At 50.9% G+C, this 23,181-nt stretch overlaps 2 protein-coding genes across 2 annotated transcripts in view; one reads left to right on the top strand and one right to left on the bottom strand.

Annotated features, from left to right (window-relative positions):
- Positions 1-6,842, bottom strand: part of CSMD2 (CUB and Sushi multiple domains 2) — a 565,161-nt gene extending 558,319 nt beyond the window's left edge. Inside the window, exon 1 of the mRNA XM_059686241.1 lies at positions 6,555-6,842. Coding sequence (XP_059542224.1) covers positions 6,555-6,744 — 190 coding nt within the window. The 5' untranslated portion in view covers positions 6,745-6,842. The remainder of the gene's footprint in view (positions 1-6,554) is intronic.
- A 14,415-nt stretch (positions 6,843-21,257) lies between these two features.
- The window catches only part of C3H1orf94 (chromosome 3 C1orf94 homolog), a 37,039-nt gene continuing 35,115 nt past the window's right edge, over positions 21,258-23,181 (top strand). Inside the window, exon 1 of the mRNA XM_059686111.1 lies at positions 21,258-21,754. Within this exon, the coding sequence (XP_059542094.1) occupies positions 21,426-21,754 (329 nt within the window). The 5' untranslated portion in view covers positions 21,258-21,425. The remainder of the gene's footprint in view (positions 21,755-23,181) is intronic.

Genomic DNA, 23,181 nt, shown 5'->3' with positions numbered 1-23,181 from the left:
TATGATTTACACGGGGACATGACCATTCTTCATATTACATGTAGACACATCCAAAAGATCTTCCTCCCCACAAGCTCTGAGCTAAGTGTGTATTTGGGTAGGAGAAGAGAAAAAAAGACACAGAACATCCTCTTTAGAGGAGGGGTATGAAAAGATAATCCAGGGATTTAAGCTCTCAAGAGTCCAGAAAGAAAATAAATATGATTTCCCTTTGTTTCTTAACATACAGGAGCCACGAAAAATCTCTAAGAACTGCATCATCATTTTCAAGTTGAGAAACCCCCGCAATGCATGGCCTACCCTTTGCTTTCTGTGGGTTTAAAGGAGCTAAGTTCTTTTCAAAGCCAGTCAAGCCTGAGATAGGGTCTCCTTGAGGCAGAGGACTGTGAAGTAATCCTCCATTTGCAGGGTCACACAGATGTTCCCGGTTATGGTGGAAATCTCTGCAGGCAGAGAGGGAGTGGTTGGGAGGCCATATCCCACTCAAGGAGTGAAAACCAAGGAGGGCAGTGGCAGTGGTAATCCAACCACTAGAGGGGGAGATAGAGATTCCTCCCCCTTGACCACTCTAGGAAGAGAAAGGCTAATGGCTGATGGGTTGAATGAGTTGACCAGGATCTAAGGGCTGTGCTTTCAGTGAGAGGAGCAAAGAGAAAATACTCTTGTTGATGCATATAGTGGCACCTCAGAGTGGCATAATGTTAGAACTGTTTCTTTTGCGATGCTAAGAGGATAGTGCAGAAAGCAAGTAGACAGTCATAGCAGTAGAAGTAGTAGTAGAGGGAGCCACTAACATATACTGATGCTAACAATGCATCTGGCACTGTGACAAATGCCTTCTGTGAATTAAGGGGATGGGCCTTCGAGCCTCCTTTACCTATCAGCTCTACAACCTTAGCCAAATTGCTAAATTTCTGAGCCTCAGTCTCTTCCAACTTGATATGATAGTGGTTGGATTGTTGTGTGAATTGAATAGTAATGTCTATAAAACATTAGCCAGCTATTATTAGTAGGATGCAATAGTATCCACGTGGGGATGTCCCTTCACCTCTTCCCACTCCTCCAAACAGCGTGCTTTGGGAATGTCCAACAGGGCATCCTGAGGGAAAGGAGCCTGTGTTCCCGAGAACCAACTGCGGGTCCTCTCAACAGGTGTCATCGAGAGTCTTCTATGTGCTGTGATCTGGGCTCCACTGCCCTGCCTGAGTTCACAGACGGACATCATTTCATTCAACAAGACATTCCGGTATGTCCTGGTGATTTTACAACAGGGGGAACTTAGAGGGTTGTGACAGTCCACAATAGCTTTCACGTCAGATGGGTGTTTGGGAATAGAAGCAAACCAAGGATAACTTTGCAGTCTCCTCCCAAGACTAGAGATGGATGAACCACAGCTGCCTGAGGAGCTGGAAGGTTGGGATCCAGCCTCAAGTACCAAAAGCAAAACTGAAAGGGGGCAGGGGGAGCAGTGGGAAAAGCAGGGCTGGGGCTAGAAGCCTGGGCAGAAGGATTCCAGGAGTATCTCACCAGTTGGGTCCCCTTAGAAGTCAGACAGCAGTGTGGCTATGAGTAAAGGATCTGGAGTCAGGCAGACTGGGTTCAAACCCTGGCTAGGCCAGTGACTTACTGTATGGATGTCTATGTCCTCGCTGAACCTACTCCTTCATGTATAAAATGGGAAAAATAATATTGCTGGCCTCACAGGGTTGCTTGAGATTTGAGATACACAAAAGTGCTTGGGATGATGCCAGCACATGATGAGGGCTCAGTGAACGTCAGCTATCAGTGTTACTCCCCGGAGTACCAGACAGTTTTCTGAGCACAGGGGGTGGGGGAGGACACTGTGAGGGCGCACAGACTTCCTGGCTGAGTCCTTTGTGCTCAGGGTTCCTGTTTCAACCCCAACTTCCACTTAAGGGGCACCTTCAGTGAGGTCGGTATGTGCTGGGCCTGTTGCATCTCTGATTTCTAATCCTTCCCACAACACAGGAATGACGTGCCCCTTTTGCAGGTGGGGAACTGGGCCTTGGAAAGATCTGAAGATCAGCTAGTTGTCCAACAAGGAACATTGGGCTCTGCTGAGTGATCGGATTCCCTTAATCTGCTGGAATGATAGCGATGATGAAACAGAGCAGGTCAGACAGAGTGAAGGTGATGCTGCCGAAGCCACCTACCAGACTCTTCTGGACAAACCCAAACCTCACAGTGTCCAAGACCTCAAAATCAGGTTCTCCAGTCCCCTTCCCACGCGCTTCTAGTCTCACCTGCGACAAAGCCACATACTCACCAGCCCGAGATATGGTCAACATTATCCCATGAACCCACAGCTCAATTGCAGTTGGAATTTCAAATCCATATACTGATGCCTAAATGCCTTTCCTTTGGGGGACTGAGGAGCATGTATGTCAGGGCTTGTTGTTGAATTGGTTCGAGACTATAAGGAGCTATCTCACCAACATGTCACCTTTAGTTCTGGGTGGGGGGAAGGACAACAGGGAACCTGGTATCATTGTTATCTCTAGGTTCCTTGACCCCTAACACTATTTATCTTTATTGGGCCCTAAAAAAAATGGTCCAAAAATATTTTAAAATTTTCCACTGATTAATAACCACCCATCAGACACCAATTCTATGTCAGGTTCTGAGCTGAGTGCTGGGGATATAAGAGAAATAAAGCACTATCCCTGCCTTCAGGAAGCTCAGAGTTCAATACGTGAGGCAGATAGACAAATACTTTGAACATAATTCAATTAGTACTACAATCAAACACTGGGTCTGGTCAGTGCACCAGTCTGCAAGAGGCCCCTGAAAACAAGCTCTTAAGGAACAAGCAAAATACAGAGAATAAAAAAATAATAATAATTTGATATTTGAATTTTTAAAGCAATGAAGTGGTTAGGATGAGAAAAATTAGAACTTTGTTGGAATTCCTTATAGTTTAATATTACTTTTATTGTGAATTACTTATTAAGAGGATGGAGGCATTTCAGCCTTTTCAATCCTCAGAGCCTCTAAATCCAGAGAAAAGTAGGGATGTTTGAGAACAATTGAGGGTTTGAAACTTAAAGAACTTGATGGCTACCTCCTAAGGAAGGAGTTGAGAATGATACTCAGGTTTCGAGGCTGGGTAACTGGCAGGCTGCAGGTATCATCGGCCTACATAGGGAATATTGGAGGCTCAGGAGAGGAGCTAATGAGTTGCTTTGGAAGGGAAACATCTAGATGAAAACGCCCAAAAGTCACCAGATATATGGGCTGTCTAGACCCAGAATTTCCGTGTGCAACAAAGCCAATAGACATAAATCAGCAGAAGCCTCTTGGCAGGAGATCTGTCTAGAAGCTTCAGAGTGTGATCGTGGAAGGGATGGACCTGGATGAGCTCACCTGGGGACTGGGGAAAGAAAATGAGGAAAAGCACAGGAGTGGAACTGCAGGAAGCCATACTTACAGGGGGCGGGGGAGTAACTGCTACTGTAGAGACTGGGAAGGAACAGCCAAGAGGTAAGAAAAAAAATAGCAGTGTCTAAGAAGCTCAAGGAAGTGAGGTTTTTAAAAGGAATAATCCAAAGGATTCAAATTCACAGATAGATAATGGACTATAAAGATAGATGAAAGGGAAAAGGAAGGAAGGAAGGAAGGAAGGAAGGAAGGAAGGAAGGAAGGAAGGGAAGGGAAGGGGAAGGGGAAGGGGAAGGGGAAGGGGAAGGGGAAGGGGAAGGGGAAGGGAAGGGAAGGGAAGGGAAGGAAAGGAAAGGAAAGGAAAGGAAAGGAAAGGAAAGGAAAGGAAAGGAAAGGAAAGGAAAGGAAAGGAAGGGGAGAGGAGGGGAGGGAGGGGGAAAGAGAAAGAAAAAGCCAACCACAGAAAGAAAGAGTTGGCAATTAGGGTAGTCCTTGGCAATCTTTCCTAGAGAGTTCCAGTTCTGGGGACAGAAGGCAGACTGCAGGGACTGACTGGTAGTCCAGAAAGTTGAAGACCCTCGAAAGAGAACTGACTTGTAACAGAGAAAGAGAGATGGAATGGTAGCTAAAAGGTCAATAGGCCAAGAAGTTTGGTTAGCTTATCTCATGTTAAAGACTAAAGCTGGCCCTGACCGGTTTGGCTCAGCGGATAGAACGTCGGCCTGCGGACTCAGGGGTCCCGTGTTCAATTCCGGTCAAGGGCATGTACCTTGGTTGCGGGCACATTCCCAGTGGGGAGAGTGCAGGGGCCAGCTGATCGATGTTCCTCTCTCATCGATGTTTCTAACTCTCTATCCCTCTCCCTTCCTCTCTGTAAAAAATAAATAATATCTATATATAAAAAAAAAACTACAGCTGTTTATAGGCCAAGAGGAAACCTAAGGAGAAAGAGTGATTGATAGTAGGGAGAGGAGGTCACTGGTGGGAGGTCTCCAAGGAGACTGGGAGCAGGGGAAGGGGGAGGCCAGGCACAGATGGAAGGTGTTGAGTGAGGATCAAAGATAAAGGTGAGTGAGGAGGCTCTCCTTGTCACATCCTTATGTTCATTTTATCCAGTCATCACTGGGCTAGGAAGGGAGATGGTTCAGCCCTGAGTGTCTTTTAAAGTCAACAATGTGAAGAGAACACAAAATGAATGTGCTTTCCCCTCTACTGTGCCAAATCCTGCAATCATCTGTCACCAAGTCCATTTCCAAATCTGTGTTGCTTGCAAGGCCAGACAGCACATCTAAATGCGGGGAAGGTTTACAAAGAAATGCGCTGGAAGCAAGAGTAGGGCTGCCAGAGAGTAAGCACCCCTCCTCAAACCATTCACCAATACGGACCCAACTTCTCGACTGACCAAAGAGCCGCTGGCGATGGGTCTCTACAGGCAGGATTCCAGCAGCGCCCTACAGTGTGCAAGCTCCTGTCCGTGGGCCTTTTTCTTCCCCAGGGGCATGACATACCCTGGGGGCTGGGACAAGTCTAGCCAGGACAATTGTTGGATCACAGAAAGGGCAATCTCAGGCCCCCTAAACCTGAGCATGGCCAAACCTGGACAAAGGGCTGAAAGACCTGATACCAGTAGCAGCAGTTTCCTCACCGCCCCTGTGGCAAGTCTGGGTGACCAGCGGAGTCCTTCTGAACCGCACAGCCAGTGGGTGTGGGTGTACGCAAGGCTTAGCTCCTCGGCGCGCGCACCGCGGGCGCCCCTCTCTGGATGTCAGCCGCTATGACGGCTATGACTCCTCGGAGAAGCAGAGAAAGTCCGATCAAGTAGGGATGCGAGAGCTAGCTCCGACGCCCTCCGCCCTCCCTGACCAGCAACCGTAACATTGCCGGCTAAGGAGCTGGCGACAGGGTCTGCGAGGAGCCACTCACAAAATATGGAGCTCAGAGTGAGTCGGAGAACTTGCCAGGGAAGGGACGCACTTTCCAAGAAGGGAGCACTGGGATGTTGGGGTGGCCAAGGCGAAGCCTTCAGAGGTTCATCCAATCAGTGGTTTAAACCAAACCAAACCAGTAAAACCCAAGGCTCCAGGCAGAGGTGCCCTGAGTCCAGGCCCGGGCAGCAGGTGTTTAGGGTGTCAGCCTCCAGGCTAAACGAAAATGCGGCCCCAGGCATCGTCGGTTGGACCCATCCCCACCCGGGCACACGGAACTTTCTAGGCTGTGGCTACAGCTGAGCCTCAGAGGGGTGCAGGGGATAAAATGGGAAGGCACCAGTCGAGGTCAGTATTCCCCACTTGGGGACTGGATTCTCTGGAAGGGCCGCGTGCCTTTCCGGGTCCACAAGCTGCAGCCAGACACCCACGAAGTTCTGGCCGCACCCGCCGGGACTCGGTTGCCAGGAGCAGGTCCCGCCGCCGGTGCCGCCGCTGCCGCAGCCCCAGCGCTGGGCTGCAGCAGGGCGCGGGAAAGGGCACTTTGGCGCGGAGTGGGGACCGGTGGGAATGTGGTGTCGTGGAGCCTGCCGGAGACACTCCCTCCCCAGCCCCCGGGCACAACCCCCACCCTCGCCTCCATGTCCTCAGCCCCCCAGCCCCCACCTGAGTTCTCCCGCAAAGAATGCTCGGGACCCCCGCCCCCGGCCCGCGCCCACCGGAACCCCCTCAAAGCCCAGAGCGCGGAGAGAGGAGGACTCCTGGGGAAGGGGTTGGCGGCCGCAGTCTCCGGGTGGCTACCGCGGGGCGCGGGCTAGAAAATGGGCGGGGGCGGGGCAGACCCTGCAGGCCCCCAGAATGGGGAGGTAGGGGGAGGGCTCCAGGAAAGTTTATCGGGGAAAGCCTTGCATCTTGGGGGCTGGGAGGCTGGAGAAACTGAAGCCACGGTCCGGGTGCCCCGAAACCCAGGGAAGGGAAGCCAGTCTCCCAGGCCCTCACACCGGCCGGATCCGGCCAAGTTGCGGCTGGGTTTGGGGGTAGCGGTGAGGGTGAGGGTGGAGGTGAGGACACTGTTGGGGGGAGGGGGAAGGGGGGAGCTGGGGCTGAGCGTGAGGGTGGGCGACGGGAAGAGTGGAAGGTTAAGGGGGAGGACGGGGAAAGGGCCGGGGACGGGGTCGGACTCGGGTGGGGCGCACGGCGGCCGCCGGCTCCCAGCGCGGCCGGACTTACCCGCGGCGGCCGAGGCGCTGAGCAGCCCCCAGCTCAGCAGCAGCAGCAGCGGCGGCGGCGTTGGCGGCGGCGGCGGGCGGCCCCAGCGGCTCCCCACGCCCGGTACGAGCGCCGAAATCCCGGCTTCGCTGCGAGCCCTCCCCGCGGGGCAGCCGCAGCGCCCCGGCTTCGGTCCTCGCGAGCGCGGCATGGCTGGTCGGCAGCGCCGAGGGAGAGGTCCGCTCCCGCCGAGGAGAAAGGAGGTCAGGGGAGCTCTGGAGCTTTTTTTCTGTTCGGAAAAAACCCCGGTACGCGGGAGCCCTGAGCTTCTGCGGCTGGAATGAACCAAGTGTCCGCCCGGCCGGGGAGAGGCGCGCTGCGCTCTCGGAAATGACTCCCTCCAATCCCGCTTCGCGGGGTTCGCGCTGGGGGGCGGGGGGGTGAATTATCCCCGGATTAATCACTCCCGAGCCGCTTCTCCGCCGCTCCAAACGCTGGGGGTGGAGGCACAGCAAAAAAAATATTGGGGAGTGGGTGCTCCTCTTCAGCGCCACCTCCACCTCCAGATAAGCCACAAATTACATTTTATGGGTTGTTTATTCCTTGTTTGTTTTACAACGGACCGGTTTCTTTTAAGTTCAGTTCTCTCGTTGTCATTTCTAAGATTACCCATTAATATAACCCCCATACACACACGCACACACAGTGATACAGACACACACGCGCGCACACACAGGCGGCGCGCGCGCACATACACACACGCCTCTTCCACGTTTGGAAATTGGAAGACTGTCTGGGAAAAGGTAACCAAAGGACTAGGATCCCCATGTCAAGGCTTTTACAAGCTGATCTTGGGTAGTGGGTTTGAACTTGCAATATAGGGCTGGGGCGATGTTTAGGAGCCCTGGTTCACAGTAGCCTCCTACTCCATCCCCTGAAGGTGGGTGCTTGTGCATAGATGGGCTAAGAATTGGAGGGCGGGTGTGGTGGAGGACCCGTTCTTTTGGCTCCGAATGGCCCTACCCCTGCCCTAAGACAAAATCTCAGGATGGAGAGACGAGTGCATGTGTGCGCTGGGGGGGGGGGGGGGGGGAGGGGAGCGGGGGGGAAGGTTAGGTTGTAGAAGGATGCTGCAAGAGTTACTTGTACAATTTATCCTCAAAATTAAATAAGCAGGCCCTGCTTACTCTCACCCTCCCAGCCTTGGCCCCAAACCAGAGCGACTCTCCCAATGGCGTGAGTCGCTCTCCACCCCTCCCGCCAGGCCGCTTCCGCCAAGCCCCGAGGGCTGAGCACCGGTCCCCACCCCATCCCCCACCCCCACCCGGTCTCTGTCTCGTTCTCCTCTCCCCTAGGCTCCTCCGTCAGTCATGATGGCTCCTCTCTCTGTCTAAACTCTCTGGCGAGAGAGAAGAGACGTTGGGAGGGGGCGGGTGGGGGTACAGAGGGGACCAGGAGGGATGAGGCCCAGAGATGAGGCCCCTGCTGGCTCGCCCAGCAGAATAGCTGTAGCTGGTGAGCACCCCACCTCCTTTACCAGAGGCACCCGAGAGAAGCAGCGCTGGGGGCTTGGGGTTTAGGCCAAACCCGAGCTCTGCGAGCCCAGGGGCCAGGAGCCTCGGAATTTCCCGGAAAGAGCCAGGAAGGGGCAATAGGTTTGCCTATATCCCAAGTGGGAAGGTGGTGGGCAAGGCCTGAGGAGTGGGTGTTTGCCCCTCCTTCCCAGAGCCGTGATCTCCCAGCTCCCTTGATGCCTGTCTGCCTCCTCTAGCCCAAGTTGACGCGTAGCCCTGTCTGAGCTCACCCCACAGTTGGGGGGACCGCTGAGTGGCCCCTGGGTGGGGGAAATGCCTCAGAATCGCCAGCCCCACCCCCACCCCCAGCACACTTGCTTTCTCACCCCTCCTGATGCTGCCTCGCTGGGTGCCAAGAACCAACCAAAGCGGCCAGAACTTGACTGTGAAAGGCCCGCTTTATGTCCCTGGGGCAGTGGGGAGGGGCCTAGTCCTTTCCATTGTCCAGGCCCAAAGAGAGGGCTCAGCCAGCCCCGACTGGACTGACCAGGGAGGGTCCTACCAGACCTGAAGAAGAGGGAGGGACAGAAGGACTGGCTGGGTGGTGAGTGGGTGGTGGCTTTGGGGGGACTGTTGGCCAGATCTTCCCTGGGGTGGGCCCATGCCTCCGAAGCTTGGGCCTTCCCCCCTCTCCTGCAGGCGGGGTTCTCCTCCAGAGAGCCGAGCTGGCAAAGATACTCAGCCCTCCCCTGCAGCCGCAGCTGGGCAGAAGAGAGTCTGGCTGCTCTAAATTCTGGGGCTCCAAGCCAGTGGACTTCCCCCACCCCCTTCTCAGCCCCAGAACTTTGCTCTATGGCTGCAATCTGCAGCTGATGTTTACCCCAAAACCCTCCCTGGCAAAAGGAACATTTGTCATCTTTCTCCCTTGGGGCTGGAGAGGGCAGGGGTACCCTTTTTTATCCCTTGTAACTAGCTTGTTTACTCAATTCCCCCACCATTCATGCCTCTCTGATCTTTTGGGGTCTGTATACCTTTACTGAGGCCTCCTGGGCGCTGGGCCCTGTGTCAGGCTGTGCTGTGGCAATGCAGAGATGCAGTGTGTGGTCCGGCCTGGCAGGATGTGGGGCACAGATAGAAACCCCCACACAGCCCATTCAGCCTGGCAGTGGTAATCACCATGGCAGGGGCATATTACAGGGCGTATCAGACAGCAAGCTTTTCCTGGACTTGGGGATCAGTAGGCTAATTTCAAGAGGGACCCTGAGGCCTGGATAGAAACTTTGACAAGGCGAAGATTGATTTACACAACAAATATTTATTCAGGATCATTACGTGCCGGACACTGCTAGATAATGAATATACACCCCAGTGAACAGTCCCTGGCTTGTGAAGGCAGGAAATAAACAAACACATCAAAAGTTACTCATTAAGAATGCCAGGGAGGAAAAGTTCATGGTGCTATGAGAAGGAGGGGGGTTATGGGGTGAGGTACCTTAAATAGGTGATCTGTAAAGGCCTCTCTGAGGTGGTGACCTTGAAGGTGGGATTGAAAATTAAGCAAGACAGCCACGCAAAGGGTTGAGAAAAGGGCTTTTGGTATAGAAAGCATGGGCAAGGGGAGAGGAACCCAGGAGATGAGGATAGGGCCCAAGCCAGATCATGAGAGACTCTCAGGGCATGGCGGGGAGGTCGGCAATAGGCAGTGGGAAACAGGAGGTATATTAGTTTGTTAGGGTTGCCGTTACAAAGTGCCACACGCTGGGTGGCTTAAACGACAGAAATGTATTTCCTCACATGTTCTGGAGGCTAGAAGTCTGAGGTCCAGGTGTTGACAGGGTTGGCTCCTTCTGAGTCCTTTCCTTGCAGATGGCCGGCTTCTTCTATGTCTTCACACGGTCCCCCCTCTGCACATGTCTGTGTCCAAATTTCCTCTTTTTATAAGGACATCAGTCATGTTGGAAAATAGCCCACCCTCATCCCATTTCAAGTTGATTACCTCTTTAAAACCACATCTTCACATACAGTCCCATTCTGGGATGAGGATTGCAACATAGGAATTTTTTTTGGAGGGGGACACACTTCAGCCCATACAGGAGGGAGGACTTTTTAGGTGGAGGAGAGAGAGCAAATGCATGGTGGCCAGAATATGTATTTCAAGAGATATCGGCGAAGGCTGTGCATAGCGTGACTGCTTTAGCAGGAGAGACTCTGGAAAAGTGTCAGCTCTGTATACCAGAGAGGTGGGTTTTCCGTTTCTAGGAAATCGGTGCCGAGTGGCACAGCCTGGCACGTAGACTGACTTCTCTGTGGGTGGGGCATACATAGGAAGGGGCAGGGAAAGGGGAGGTTAATGCAACAGCCTGAGCTGCAAGTAATGTGGGCAAAGGCAGAGGTGAAGGCCCTAGACATGTTTGCAGGGCAGGGAAGAAGCAGGTGTCCAAGAGATGATAACCTTGCCCAGGAGGATGTGGCTCTCAGCCCAGCCCCCACGCTGGCTCCCTGCCGGCCCCTTCCATTCTGCCCAGGAGCGATAGGCAGCCGTGGGGCAGGGCCACCGCCACACTGTCACATTGCAGACAAAGCCCAGTGAGGTATGGTGACTCACCAAGATAAGCCTAATATCCAGATAAGATTAGAGGTTTCTTTCAGAAAGAAAACAAGGCCCCATGCTCCGGAAAACTTTGATTCAAGTAGGGGCTGTACACTTGATGCCTTGAAATTTTGTTTTGGAAATAGTATGCTCTAGCATGAGGGCAAGAGTGGAGCCTGAAGGGCTAGCAGGAGTGCAGAGCAGGGTTACAGAGAAAAGGCCAGAGCTCACAGGAAAAGCCAGGGTCTGAGTAGAGGGTGGAGATTTAATTTTTTTAATTTAAAAAAATATATTTTTTTTATTGATTTCAGAGAGGAAGAGAGAGATAGAAACATCAATGATGAGAGGGAATCACTGATTGGCTGCCTCCTACACGCCCCCTACTGGGAATTGAGCCCACAACCTGGACTTGTGCCTTTGGCAGGAATCCAACCTGGGACCCTCAGTCCGCAGACTGATGCTCTATCCACTGAGCCAAACCAGCTGGGGCGAGGGAGCAAGATTAGGCAGAAGCTAGTGTTTTCCAAGGGTAAGGCTGTCACTGTAGAGATGACAGTGATCTGCTTCCTAGGAAAAGTGACAGAAGGGGTTTAGGGGAAAAAAAGCCCAGAACAAACTGTAGGGAGGCTGTGCGCCTCAAGAACCAGGAGGGACAAGTGAGAAGGGTCCCCAGTCTGTCCTTCCTCCAGTGCTACCAAATGCAGAGGCCATCGAATTGTGATATTTCTTGCAGAAGGTTCTCCATTTGTGCAACAAGGAAAAGGGACAGAGCTCCTGTCTGTGGCAAAAGAGGCCAATTTTTCCTTCTACTTGTCAGAGGCCATAATCCACAGGAGAGAGCCTATTCCAGGCTCTCATCTCTACTTGAGTTCCTCCAATCAGCTATGCATCGTGCCTCCTCACCTTTTCTCACACTCTTTCCTCTGACTGCAAAGCCATTCCCCCTCTCACTGTGTGGAGTAAATGATTTCTAATCATCACTCAGCTCAAGTGTCACCTCCCCCAAGGGTCACCTCCCCCCAGGTAGCCTTTTCTGAACCCCCACACCCCTGCTGGGTTAGATGCCCTTAGCCTCTTGGACAGCTAGCAGGACATCAAGAAGGTATGATTCCCCTTCCATGCTACAGAGCAATGGTTCCCAACCAGGAGTGATGTTGCCCCCCGGGGGACATTTGGCAGTGCCTGCAGACATTTTTTATTGTCACCTCTGGCATTTAGTGGGTAGAGGCCAGGGATGCCGCTAAACATTCTACAATGCCCAAGGAAGTTTCCCTCTGCCCCCAGAAATTATTTGGCAAAAAATGTCAACAGTGCTGAACTGTCGCTGAAAAGTGGCTGCCCAGCCAGGACTGCATCTTCAGGTCCCCTTTGCGGTGGGGTGCAGTCTTAAAACACAGTTCTCTAGCCAAAGGAATGTAAGCAGAATTGGTGTGTGTGACTTCAAGGCTTTCCCCCTAAAATCCTCTCACCCCTACCCCTCCATCAGCTGGCTGCACATGGAGCCTTTGGGTCCCTTGGAGATGGCAGAGCCACAGAATGGAAGAAACCCAGACCCAGATCACCCACCAACCAGGGACACGTGCATTGGCCCCTTACATGAGCAATGACCTTTCCCACCACTGTAATACTGGGGTGTGTTACAGCAGCTAGCAATACCTGCATGCACCCGTCCATGTAGTATCCTGTGCAGTCATCTGCTTACTCCTCACTCATTCATTCATTTGTTCATGCTACCAACATTAGTCTGCATGTCAGGCTGCATGCCAGGCTCTGTGCTAGGTGCTGAGGAAACAAATATAAAGAAGAACAAGGTGTTACCAGTAGTCCCTGCCCTTCGAAGGGGGGTGGAGGGGGGGTGCTGTTAGTTTATTGGGAAAGTAGTTACTTACTCTGGGAGAAATGCAGGATGTGACGGAAATGAGCAGGGCCTCTAGCTCAGCCTGGCGTGAGGGACAGGGAGAAGTGGCACTTTCCAGGAAGGAAGCAGCGTGGTCCAATGCCAGGAGGTAGGTTGCGTGAAGGATGTGTGCTCCTCCGGAGGTCCCAAGTGCTGGAGGAAGGGCGGGAGGGGCACCACACCTCTGTCCCCTGAGTCTCCAGACTCAGTAATGGTGGCCTTTCTCACTTGTCTCCCCCAGTGACTGGAGCTCCTTAAATGGCAGAAAACTTCTCAAGAGCCTCCTGAGTCCCCAGGGCTTTGTGTCTGCTATTCTCTCCTCCTGGATGTCCCGGAGGAGGCTCTGCCCCAGTCTACTCATGACTGAACCCACCCACTTCTGACCCTTCACACAGCCCGCCTCTCTGCCAGTCCCCCATCTCAGGTGTCAGCTCTTACAGGCAGCTATGTCCACCCAGCTCGTGAGCCAGAAACCCCTCTCACTAACCCCCCCATCCAGGCAGTCCCCAAGTTCTGCCTCCTTAACAGCTCCGGATTCTAGCCAGGGCCCCCATTGCCTCTCTGGGCCCTTGTAACAGCTGCAGAACAAGTGCCCAACTCTATTCATGCCCCATTCAAGCTATCCTTCTCTATGCCACCAGTTATCTTTTAAAACAGTAACCTGCCCTAGCCAGTTTGACTCAATGGATAGAGCGTCAGCCTGCAGACCAAAGGGTCCTAGGTTCCATTTTGGTGAAGGGCACATACCTTGGTTGCAGGCTCCTCCCAGCCTGGGCTCTCAGGGCTCAGGCAGGAGGCAACCAATGGCTGGGTTTCTCTCACATCAATGTTTCTCTGTCTTTCCCTCTCTTTTCCAGTGTCCCTAAAAAATCAAGGGGAAAATATCCTGGGGTGAGGATTTACACAAACAATAACAAAAAACAAACACCAACCTGATTTCACAGCTCCTCTGCCTTCCCCAGCCATTTCCCCAAGACCTACAGAGGAAATCAAAACTCCCTGCTAGCCTCTCCCTACAAGAGCCTCCATGGCTGCCTCTGCTGCCCCTCTAGCCCCTGTTCCCACACTCCCCATCCCCTGTGCTCCAGCCATTGGAGGTCCTTGCACTCCTGATATGGCCATGCTCTCTCTCTTCTTTGCCTCTGAGCTTCTGTGCGTGCTGCTCCCTCTGCCTGGAATGATCTTCTCCTCCTGTGCCTGGCATTTTCTTTGTCCTGCAAAACTCTGTCCGGGTGTCAGTTCTTACAGGCAACCTCCACCAGTGCCATTCAGAGTGCCTGGCACATGGTGGGCATTCAGTAGGTCTTTGCTGAATGGTTGGATGGATGGATGGATGGATGGATGCTTGAGTAGGTGCTCAGTAATGTTTGTGGAACGGACCCAAAGGTGTCTCTCCTAGACTTCATTATCTGAGTTCCTGAAAGCAGTGCCTTCTCTGCGTTATGATTTAACGTTATGCTGTCTTCAGAGAACCCTGATGTGAGAAACTGACCAACATAATGGCATTTCTGTCTTTATGAAAACAGAATTGAATGTATTGCCCACTCTGTCACTCAGTGTCCTTTATAAAAGGGCTCATGATAAATTCATGCTTGGGGTGATTTCCAGGAAACATTTTGTCTCTGCAGATGAAGACGTGTATTTTCTGCCATCAGAAAATAAAAACTCTGTCTTCCAATGTGTTTCCATTTTTTTGCTTGGGCTGACAAATAGGAAGGCCGAGTTTTATTACCTTATTATCTCCATGTGTTCTGGCCAATTCAGGCGCCTGAAAGTAGCAACTCTTTCTGCTTTCTTTAGATGGAGGCAGCTCTTGCTTTATTTTTTGATGCCATAATTTTTACTTTTTAATCTGAAAGCATCTCAGCAGTCAACTAGTATAAATCTTAAAGGAATGCATGTTGGTGACTCCATCCTGGCATGGACATGGAAGGGAGGGCAGAACACCAACCTTCTAGTTGAAATGGACCCCATATACACTGAGTGGCCAGATTATTATGACCACCTGATGTTTGTAGGCAAATTAGCTATAATTTCGCGCTGGAGTTGCTAGAGGGCCAGACCATTATAAATAAGGAAGCAGGTTGTTTACCATGACAGAAGTGATTTTTTTTCTGAAGATATGGGTAAACAATGTGATTTAACAGCCTTTGAACGTGGGATATATTTGAACATGAGTGGCCAGATTATTATGACCACCCCATCAGTACTTCATTGGGCCACCTTTTGCCTTTAATACAGCGGCGATTCTTCTTGGCATTGACTCCACAAAATATTGAAAGGTGATGTGAGGAATCTAACACCATGCCTAATGAATAGCACTGTCCAGTTCTGTGAAATTTGATGATTGTGGAACCAGCTGCCTGATGGCTCTTTTAACTTCGTCCCAAAAATGCTCAATTGGGCCATGACCTGTTTGGCTCAGTGGATAGAGCGTTGGCCTGCGGACTGAAAGGTCCCAGGTTCGATTCCGGTCAAGGGCATGTACCTTGGTTGCAGGCACATCCCCAGCGGGAGGTGTGCAGGAGGCAGCTGATCGATGTTTCTCCTTAATCATCGATGTTTCTAACTCTCTATCCCTCTCCCTTCCTCTCTGTAAAAAATCAATAGAATATATTTTTAAAAATGCTCAATTGGATTGAGATCTGGTGATTGTGGGGGCCACCTAAGCAAGGTAAAGTCTCCTTCATGTTCTTGAAACCACTCCTACACAATACGAGCACCGTGGCATGGCGCATTGTCTTGTTGGAAGAAGCCATCTCCATTGGGATACGCCATCAACTGATAGGATGAACTTGATCAGCAATGATACTTAGGTATGTTGTGCTATTCAGACATTGTTCCACATGAATTAAAGGGCCCAAATCATGCCAGGAAAACATGCCCCAAACCATAACACTGCCCTCACCAGCTTGAAGGGTTGTACTCATGTATGTGGGGTGCATGCTTTCATGCTGTTTCCTCCAAATTCTCACTCTGCCATCTGCATGATGCAACTGGAAATGTGATTCATTGGATTACATGACTTTTTTCCAATGCTCGACTGTCCAATCCTTGTGTTCCTGTGCGAATTAGAGACGTTTTATCTTGGTAACTGCAGACAGCAAAAGCATTCGAACAGGTCTTTGGCTTCCACATCCCATATGATGCAGTGTACAGCTAATTTGCCTACAAACGTCAGGTGGCCATAATAATCTGGCCACTCAGTGTAGAGCCTCTCCAGGAAATGTTGGGGCACCTATCATGGCAGGGCTGGCAGGAAGGCCGAAGGCCAACAGAGGAAGCAAAAGGCCAGTTGGATTCTGACTCTGTTGCTACCTTACTGGGCCTCCACTGACAAATCATATTCTTTTCCTCCACCAACTATGGCTTTCCTTTTCCCTAACTTTATATTTCTTAAAAAAATATGTTTTTATTGATTTTAGAGAGGAAGGGAGAGGGAGAGATATAGAAACATCAATGATGAGAGAGAATCATTGATCAGCTACCTCCATCATGCCCCCTACTGGGGACTGAGCCTGCAACCCAGGCATGTGCTTTGACTGGAAATCGAACTGTGACCTCCTGGTTCATAGGTCAAAGCTCAACCACTGAGTTACACCGGCCTGGTGCCTTTTCCCTAACTTTAAATGGAGAGCTCATAGGCTGCCATTTCACATTAATAGCTAATATGAACAACAATAATCGGTATATTTTTATGAGGGCACACAGTGAGCCAGGCAGGGTGCTGAGAATTTTACATGGATGTCCCTATTTGAACCTCTCCCACGCTGAGCCTGTATTGTTTCTATCTTTTTGCAGATGATGAAATGCCAGAGAAGTTAAGCATGTGCAAAGCTACCTTTCAGTGAGTAGCAGAGCAGGAATTCAAAGTCAAGAGTGTCAGCTGCTACCGCCCAAGCTCCTCACACTGTCCTCCCACATGGACAGTGAATGGAGGCAACAATAGGGGGTGAAATCCCTTGGGAAATGGTCGGGGTGGCTGATGGTGTTGCCAGGAGAGAGGAACCACAGAGTCACAGCTTTGCTTCTAGAACACTCGTGTCCTTTGCAAAATCCTGGGCAATGGCTGGCTGCTCTGCAACGGTGTCCAATTGCTGAGACAACACCCAGAGAAGCCCCACTCCCATGGCTGCCCCCTCCTCTGCCTCCAGTTCTGATATTTAGCCCCTCAAGGACAGTTGTCTGAAATCTCCCTCTGTAGGGCCCTGCCTCTGGGCAGTTTGACCCATTAGGCATCATCAACATGATAACAAGGGGTCTCTGTGGTTTTCAGGGGCCTAAAAAGTTTGAGGCCTGAAAACGTTATGATTGGCTTCATAACACAAAGAAGAAAACAGCAATGTTGACATCAGTAAATATTTCATTTAACGCAAAATGTAACATTATGTCAACTCCATTAAACTGTTGAATTTAATCGTCATAAAAATTTCATTACGTTTGATGACAATTTGTAGGTTGGAGTTTTCTCGTTGTGCCAGGTTTCCCCGGTAGGCACCAAGATTGGGGAGAAATCACAGTGGACCATACATTAAATAAATTACTCATGGCCAAAAATTTTCAAAAGCAAAATGGCAAAAATCTTTTCAATTTTCTTTCACAACTGAAAAGTGATGTTTATGGTGGGAGGTGAGTGTGTTTAAAGTATGTTAGAAAAGGGAGAAGGCTGCAAGGCTTAGGGCCTATGACGGACTTGAAAGAGCCCCATGCCATGCTCTCCTTCTGAAGTTCCCGGCCTAGCCATGTTTGTCTCAGTGATGGAAGCCAGGTGAGTAGAGGCTTTGGCTGCAGAATAGGTAGGGAAAATTGCCTCCTCCTGAGGTTTTCTTGGTTCCAAAGTAGAAAAGCAAGAATCCCAGAATCCTAAGAATGATAGCTAACATTCATTGGGTCCATAGCATGTCCCAGACTAACAATTGTAAGCCCTATACATGTATTGTCTCAGTTGTCCCAAACAAGTCTAGAAGGTCAGTATTTTATGAACCCTATTTCACACACGAGCAAACTGAGTTCCTAGACTTTACACAACCTGCCCAGGGGAATAGGGGTAATATGGGGTAATTTAAGAATTTTTCCAAACTAAAAATAATAAATAAATGAAATGGTGCCCATGACCACTTCAATCTCTAAAAAAAGGCAGGGAGCAGGCTCACTTTCCTCATTACCCTCTCTTCAGAACCTTGAACACTTCTAGGCACGTAGATATCTATGGGCGGAAGGAACATAATTACCAGGCACCTATGGGATGCTTTGCTCTCCTCACTAGCCTGTGATGATGTCTAGGCAGAGGTCTTATTCATCTCCCAGGCTCGCACCTTGCACAATCTTGACCCATGAAAAGGCTTAGTTGATGATTCGAGTCCATTCCTCCATCACAGAGCAATTTCACAGCACAGCTAAAGTTCTCCCTCCCTATACAGAGCACAAAATCTGTTATTTAAAAACTCCAGTGGCACACGTCTCAATGTAATCGTCAAGGAAACTAACATACAGCACTTTCTGTGCCAGGTGTGGTTCTTGGGACCTTCCATGTGTGAAGTAATTATTTAGTAATAAAACATCTACAACAACTCTACAAAATAGGTGTGTGTTTTTCTTATTATCATCCCATTTTACAGATGAGGAGACCAAGGGTTATGAGCTGAGTGCCATCTCCCCCCAAATTCCTATGTTGTAGCCCTATCCCCCAGTACCTCAGAATGTGACTATTTTGAGACAGGACCTTTAAGGGGTGGTTTTAAGGTAAAATGAGGTCATCAGGATGGGTGCTAATCTAATATGACTTGTGTCCTTGTAAGTAGAGATGAGGACACAGACCTGCACAAAAGGAAGACCATGTGAAGGCACAGGGAGAAGATAGTATCTACAAGTCTAGTGGATCTTCAGAAGGAATCTGCCTGCTGACACCTGGATCTTAGACTTCTGGCCTCCAGAACTGTGAGGGAATACATTCCTGGTGTTAAGCCATCCATCTGGAGTACCTTTTTATGGCAGCCCGAGCAAACCAATACACCAAGGCACAGAGTAACCTGCCTAAGCCTGCATTGCCAGAAAACAGGAACTCAGAATATGAACCTGGGTCGTCGAGTTCTGGAGTCCATTGGGTTTGTGATAATGAAAATGTTCTCTGTGCTATTATGGTAGCCACAAGCCACATGTGGCCCTTGAAACGTGGCTAAAGTAACTAAGGAACTGAAATTTTTCATTTACATTAAAATGAAATAAAATAGTAGTAGCCACAGGTGGCAAGTGGCTATCATATTGGACATAGCGTTGTTTCTAAGTAGATCGCCTAAGTTTTTTGCAGAATCTTCTAGAAACCTCTCCTGTGTGCTCCAAACAAAACACGCTCCTGTCTTTGTTCCCCAGCCCTGCTGTATTTTAGAGTGAGCTGGCTAACTTTCCAGAACCCTGCAGCCTGGGCAATACAGGGACCTTGGAGTTCTGCTCCAAACATGTGTGTGAGCCAACCAAATGCCAAGCAGCACAAACACTGAGTGACATTTTCAGAACTATTAATATTTCATCGGAAATGATCACTTTTCCTTTAAATACACTATTTTCAAAGGTTTTCCTACAGTCTTAACTATAATTTTACTCAGTCTATGTCCTTGGAATTTTCCCCAAAGGAACACATTTTCAATTTTATAATGAAAATCAAAGGGGAATGAAGCTCAGATTTCAAAATTTAGTCAACATTTCCAGGAACTTGGGCCTTCTGTAAAGAGCAAGGTTGTATATTGGGCACCTACGGTATGCCCAGCACTTTCTATACAGCTTATTATTAATTTATCCAACACACATTGATTGAGTGCCTACAACGTGCCATAAGTGTGATCTTTATAATAATTGATTAACACCATTTTACAGAAAAGAACTCCTTCTCATCCTCTGTTTCATCTCCAATGTTACCTCCTCAGAGAGGTCTGCCTGGGCCATCTCAAGCTGCCTCTGTTCCTCTCCCCATTGCCTGGCTTTGTTGGTGAGTTTTTGTTTAGAGCAGTGGTTCTCAACCGTGGCTGCACATTAGAATCACCTGGGAATCTTTTTTAAATCCTCATTTCTGGGCCTCATCCTCCGGAAATTCTGTTTCTTTGTTATGGGGTGGGGCCACAACATGAGTAACAAAGAAACAGAATTTCCGGAGGATGAGGCCCAGAAATGAGGATTTAAAAAAGATTCCCAGGTGATTCTAATGTGCAGCCAAGGTTGAGAACCACTGGTTTAGAGTCTGTAATTACTGCTACTTTATTTGCTTGGTGAGTTTGTGATGTATCTCCCTGCACTACAATATAGGCTCCAGGAGAGCAGGGACACCACCAGTTTTGTTAACCTTCAGGCTTCCTAAGTGCCCAGCAACTCACCTGGACAGAGCAAGGGCTGCATCAATATTTGGGAAATGAATGAGTGAGGATGGGAGAAGTGAAGAAAGTTGGAAGAGTCACACAGGTAGGAGGAAATACCAGCGTCAGGACTCAAACCTCCACCCATAGACAGCCATCTTCTCTATTCCCATCCATCCTTACTGCACACCCCCTTGCTCTTCCCTTGCTGGGGAAATACCGAAGGCACAACCTCTGGCTCCTGGGGCCAAAGACCCCAGGCAGGAAGAGGTGCTGTGTCATTTCTGAGTTTAGCCCCTTCGGAGAGGGAAGGAGGCCATTGAGCAGCAAACATAACATAGCGCTTCTCTCTGCACCTCTGTCCAGTCCCCTGGCCCCCTCTCCCACCGGCCCACCGCCCACCTACCCCTGGAACCTGAACGCAGCGCAGAGGAAATGGTACAGCTCTGTGGCTGAGAGTGCGGGGCGGGGGCGGGGGTGGGGGGGGAGGGGGCTGGGCTTGAATCCCAGCTCCTCCCTTACGGTGAGCCTCGGACACACCCCCTTTTTTACTTTGAGACTCAGTTTTCTCAAAGGTAGAACTATAAAAAGCAATGGTACTAACGTCATGAGCTTGTTTTGATTGACTATGACAACACAGAAAGCCCAGCGCTTGGCACACAGTAAGCGCCAATACAAATGGCAGAGGAAAGCGCTCTGGGGTCCTCTGGGCGCCCATTCACCCCCGTCCCGCCTGCCACGCCGAACCCGGGCGCCCCGCGCACCCAGCCGTTGCGTCTGAACCCACAGAGGAGTTCCAGCGCCGGACGGGAAGGGAAGGGAAGGGTGTGGGAGCCACCGCAGGCAGGACCGCTCCCTTTCAAGGCGTGGCCGCGGGGCGTGGCAGGTGCCTGCTGGGGGCGCTGGCGGGGACGGGCTGTGGGCTCTGGGCGCTTTCCTGCGGGGCGCGGGAGAGGGGCCAGGCTGGGGGAGTGGGGCGAGCGAGGGGGGGTTGGGGCGGCGGGGAGAGGCCGTTGGCCCTCGGGGAGCGCGGGGATCCCTGGGAAGGCCCCTGCGAGAGCCCAGTGGAGGGCTCCTGCCCTCCAGGTGCCTAGCACAGTGCCAGGCCCTCACCCAGTCATCCCCAGGTTTATCGGGTGAGAATGGGCTGAGCCCCAGGCGCTGCAAGGTGTCACAGGTGTGTGGCAACGGGACTCGCCAGGGATTCTGGGAGAGGCCTCCCTCCCCCTCCACCTGTTCCCAGATGTCATTCTGCCCACCCAGGCACCTGGTTCCTGAGCTCAGGGGGATTCCAAGGTTACTAAGCTACTGGTTTTTGTTGACTTTTAAATTTTTTCTTCTCAGGGACAGGGGGAGAGGGACAAAGGTCAGAAAAGAGCAAATAAAAACAAATCAAAATAAGCTCCCCCTCCCCCCAAAAAAGCTGATCTCCATCCACCACTGGCACACAAATCAGATCGGAGGCCTCTGAACAGAGTCACCTTGCTGGAGCGACAGCCAGACAGAACTGAACTGCTTCTGCTCCATCCTCATCTCCCTCTCTGGTGAATGAAGGGCGGTGGTGGATGGTCGCCCTGTCTGCGAGCCCTGGGTGGACAAAGGGGCTTCCGGAAAGACAGGAGGAGGATGGCCAGTGGAAATGGGCTCCCTTCGTCCTCGACCCTGGTGGCCAAGCGCCCCTCCGCCCTGGGCCCATTCCCCAGATACATCTGGATCCACCAGGATACACCCCAAGACAGCCTAGACAAGACCTGCCATGAAATCTGGAAGAGAGTTCAGGGCTTGCCTGAGGCCTTGCAGCCCCTGACCTTGAAGGAGCAGCTCTCTGCCCCCGTGGTTGGGACTCCAACAGACAACGGGCTCAGCTTCCAAGAAGAGTGAGTGTCCCCCTACATGGCTGGCACCAGGGGAGGAGGGAGGAACCCAGGTCAGACCTTCTGGGGGAATGTTCTGGCCCATTCTTCATTCTGCTAAACCCTAAGAGCTGTATGTTTTACATCCCCTCCCCCGTGGTCCCTTTAGAAGAAGAGTTAACGAGGGGCCTGAAGTTACCTGGGTGAAGGGCCAGGCCAAGGCTCTCTCTGCTGCCTCTTCACCAGCCCCCTGAGGGGCTCGTTCTCCTCCCAAAGGCATAGACAACCAGAGGTGAATCTGAGGACCTTGGAAAACCATCTGGGCCAGGACCTAGGGTTAGATGTCCATGGCTTTCCCCAAAGGCAACTAGCAGATCCCTTCCCCCCTTCTACCTCCAAAGACTAGGCATTGGCACAGATGCGTCTGGTGGTTTTAAACCACATCTGGAATTCCCTAATACAGGGAGCAGCTGTCCCATTCAGACTCCACAGAAGCTGCTGCAAGAGCGCACATCAAAATATTTACTGGGAAGGCATTGCCGTATTCAGAGGACATAATAGAAAATTAAAGTGTGGGGAGATGGCTGGAAATAGCCCGTTTCCTGGATGGGAAATCCCGTGTTTGGGAAACACAGAGCTAGATGTTTCTCCACCAGGGCAAAAGTTGAGCAGATATCGTTGGGGATGGATATTCACAAGGAGAGGAAGGGGGGACCTCCTCTAGAAAAGCCAGTGAACTGCTGAGCACTTGTTCAATGCTTTGCATCTTCAAAGTGGGCCGCAAACATTAATTAATCTTCCGGGAGCCCCTATGAGACAGGTATTAGTGTCCCCATTTTACAGATGGATTAAGTGTTAATAATTAAGTGCTAATTAAAGACTAAGTGATAATTAAGTGTTGTCTGTTCCAACACATGCTCCAGCTCAGTTCAGAGCTGCTCTGAAGTGGGGGAACCATTCAGGCAATTATCGGCTGCATCTGGTCTCAGGGATTTCTAGGCGAGAGCTAAGAAGAAAGAATGTGTAACTACCACCCAGGCCTGCACTACCTGCTGTCCCTTTTCGGGCTGCAGACAAAGGTGCAGGCACTTTGGCTGCCATTGCTTTCCCTGTCCTGTGCTCAGGATATGGCTGGGATGGGAATGGCTTGACTGCCGCCAACATTTTGCTGTCCAGTCCTAGAGTGAGTGGTACTTAACCCCTCTCCCCTGCCCATTGCCATCTGCTCTGGGACAGGGTCTTGGCAGGGGAGCCACGGGGCTGTGGTCAGGCTCTCAAAGGCCAAGGAGCTGATGGTCCACTTGGTGAACCAGGGTCAGTGGCAATTTCCAGTAGATGGCACCTTCTCTGCCAGGTCACACCTAGTTAATGGAGACAGACTCTATTTCCAGTCTGCACTTGGCCTAAAAGTGAACTGACTCACCTTTGGCCAGTTGCTTAATTCCATTTGG

The sequence above is a fragment of the Myotis daubentonii genome, chromosome 3 (genome assembly GCF_963259705.1).
Source record: "Myotis daubentonii chromosome 3, mMyoDau2.1, whole genome shotgun sequence".
NCBI lineage: Eukaryota > Metazoa > Chordata > Mammalia > Chiroptera > Vespertilionidae > Myotis > Myotis daubentonii.
This window is presented reverse-complemented; position numbering and strand designations above follow the sequence as displayed.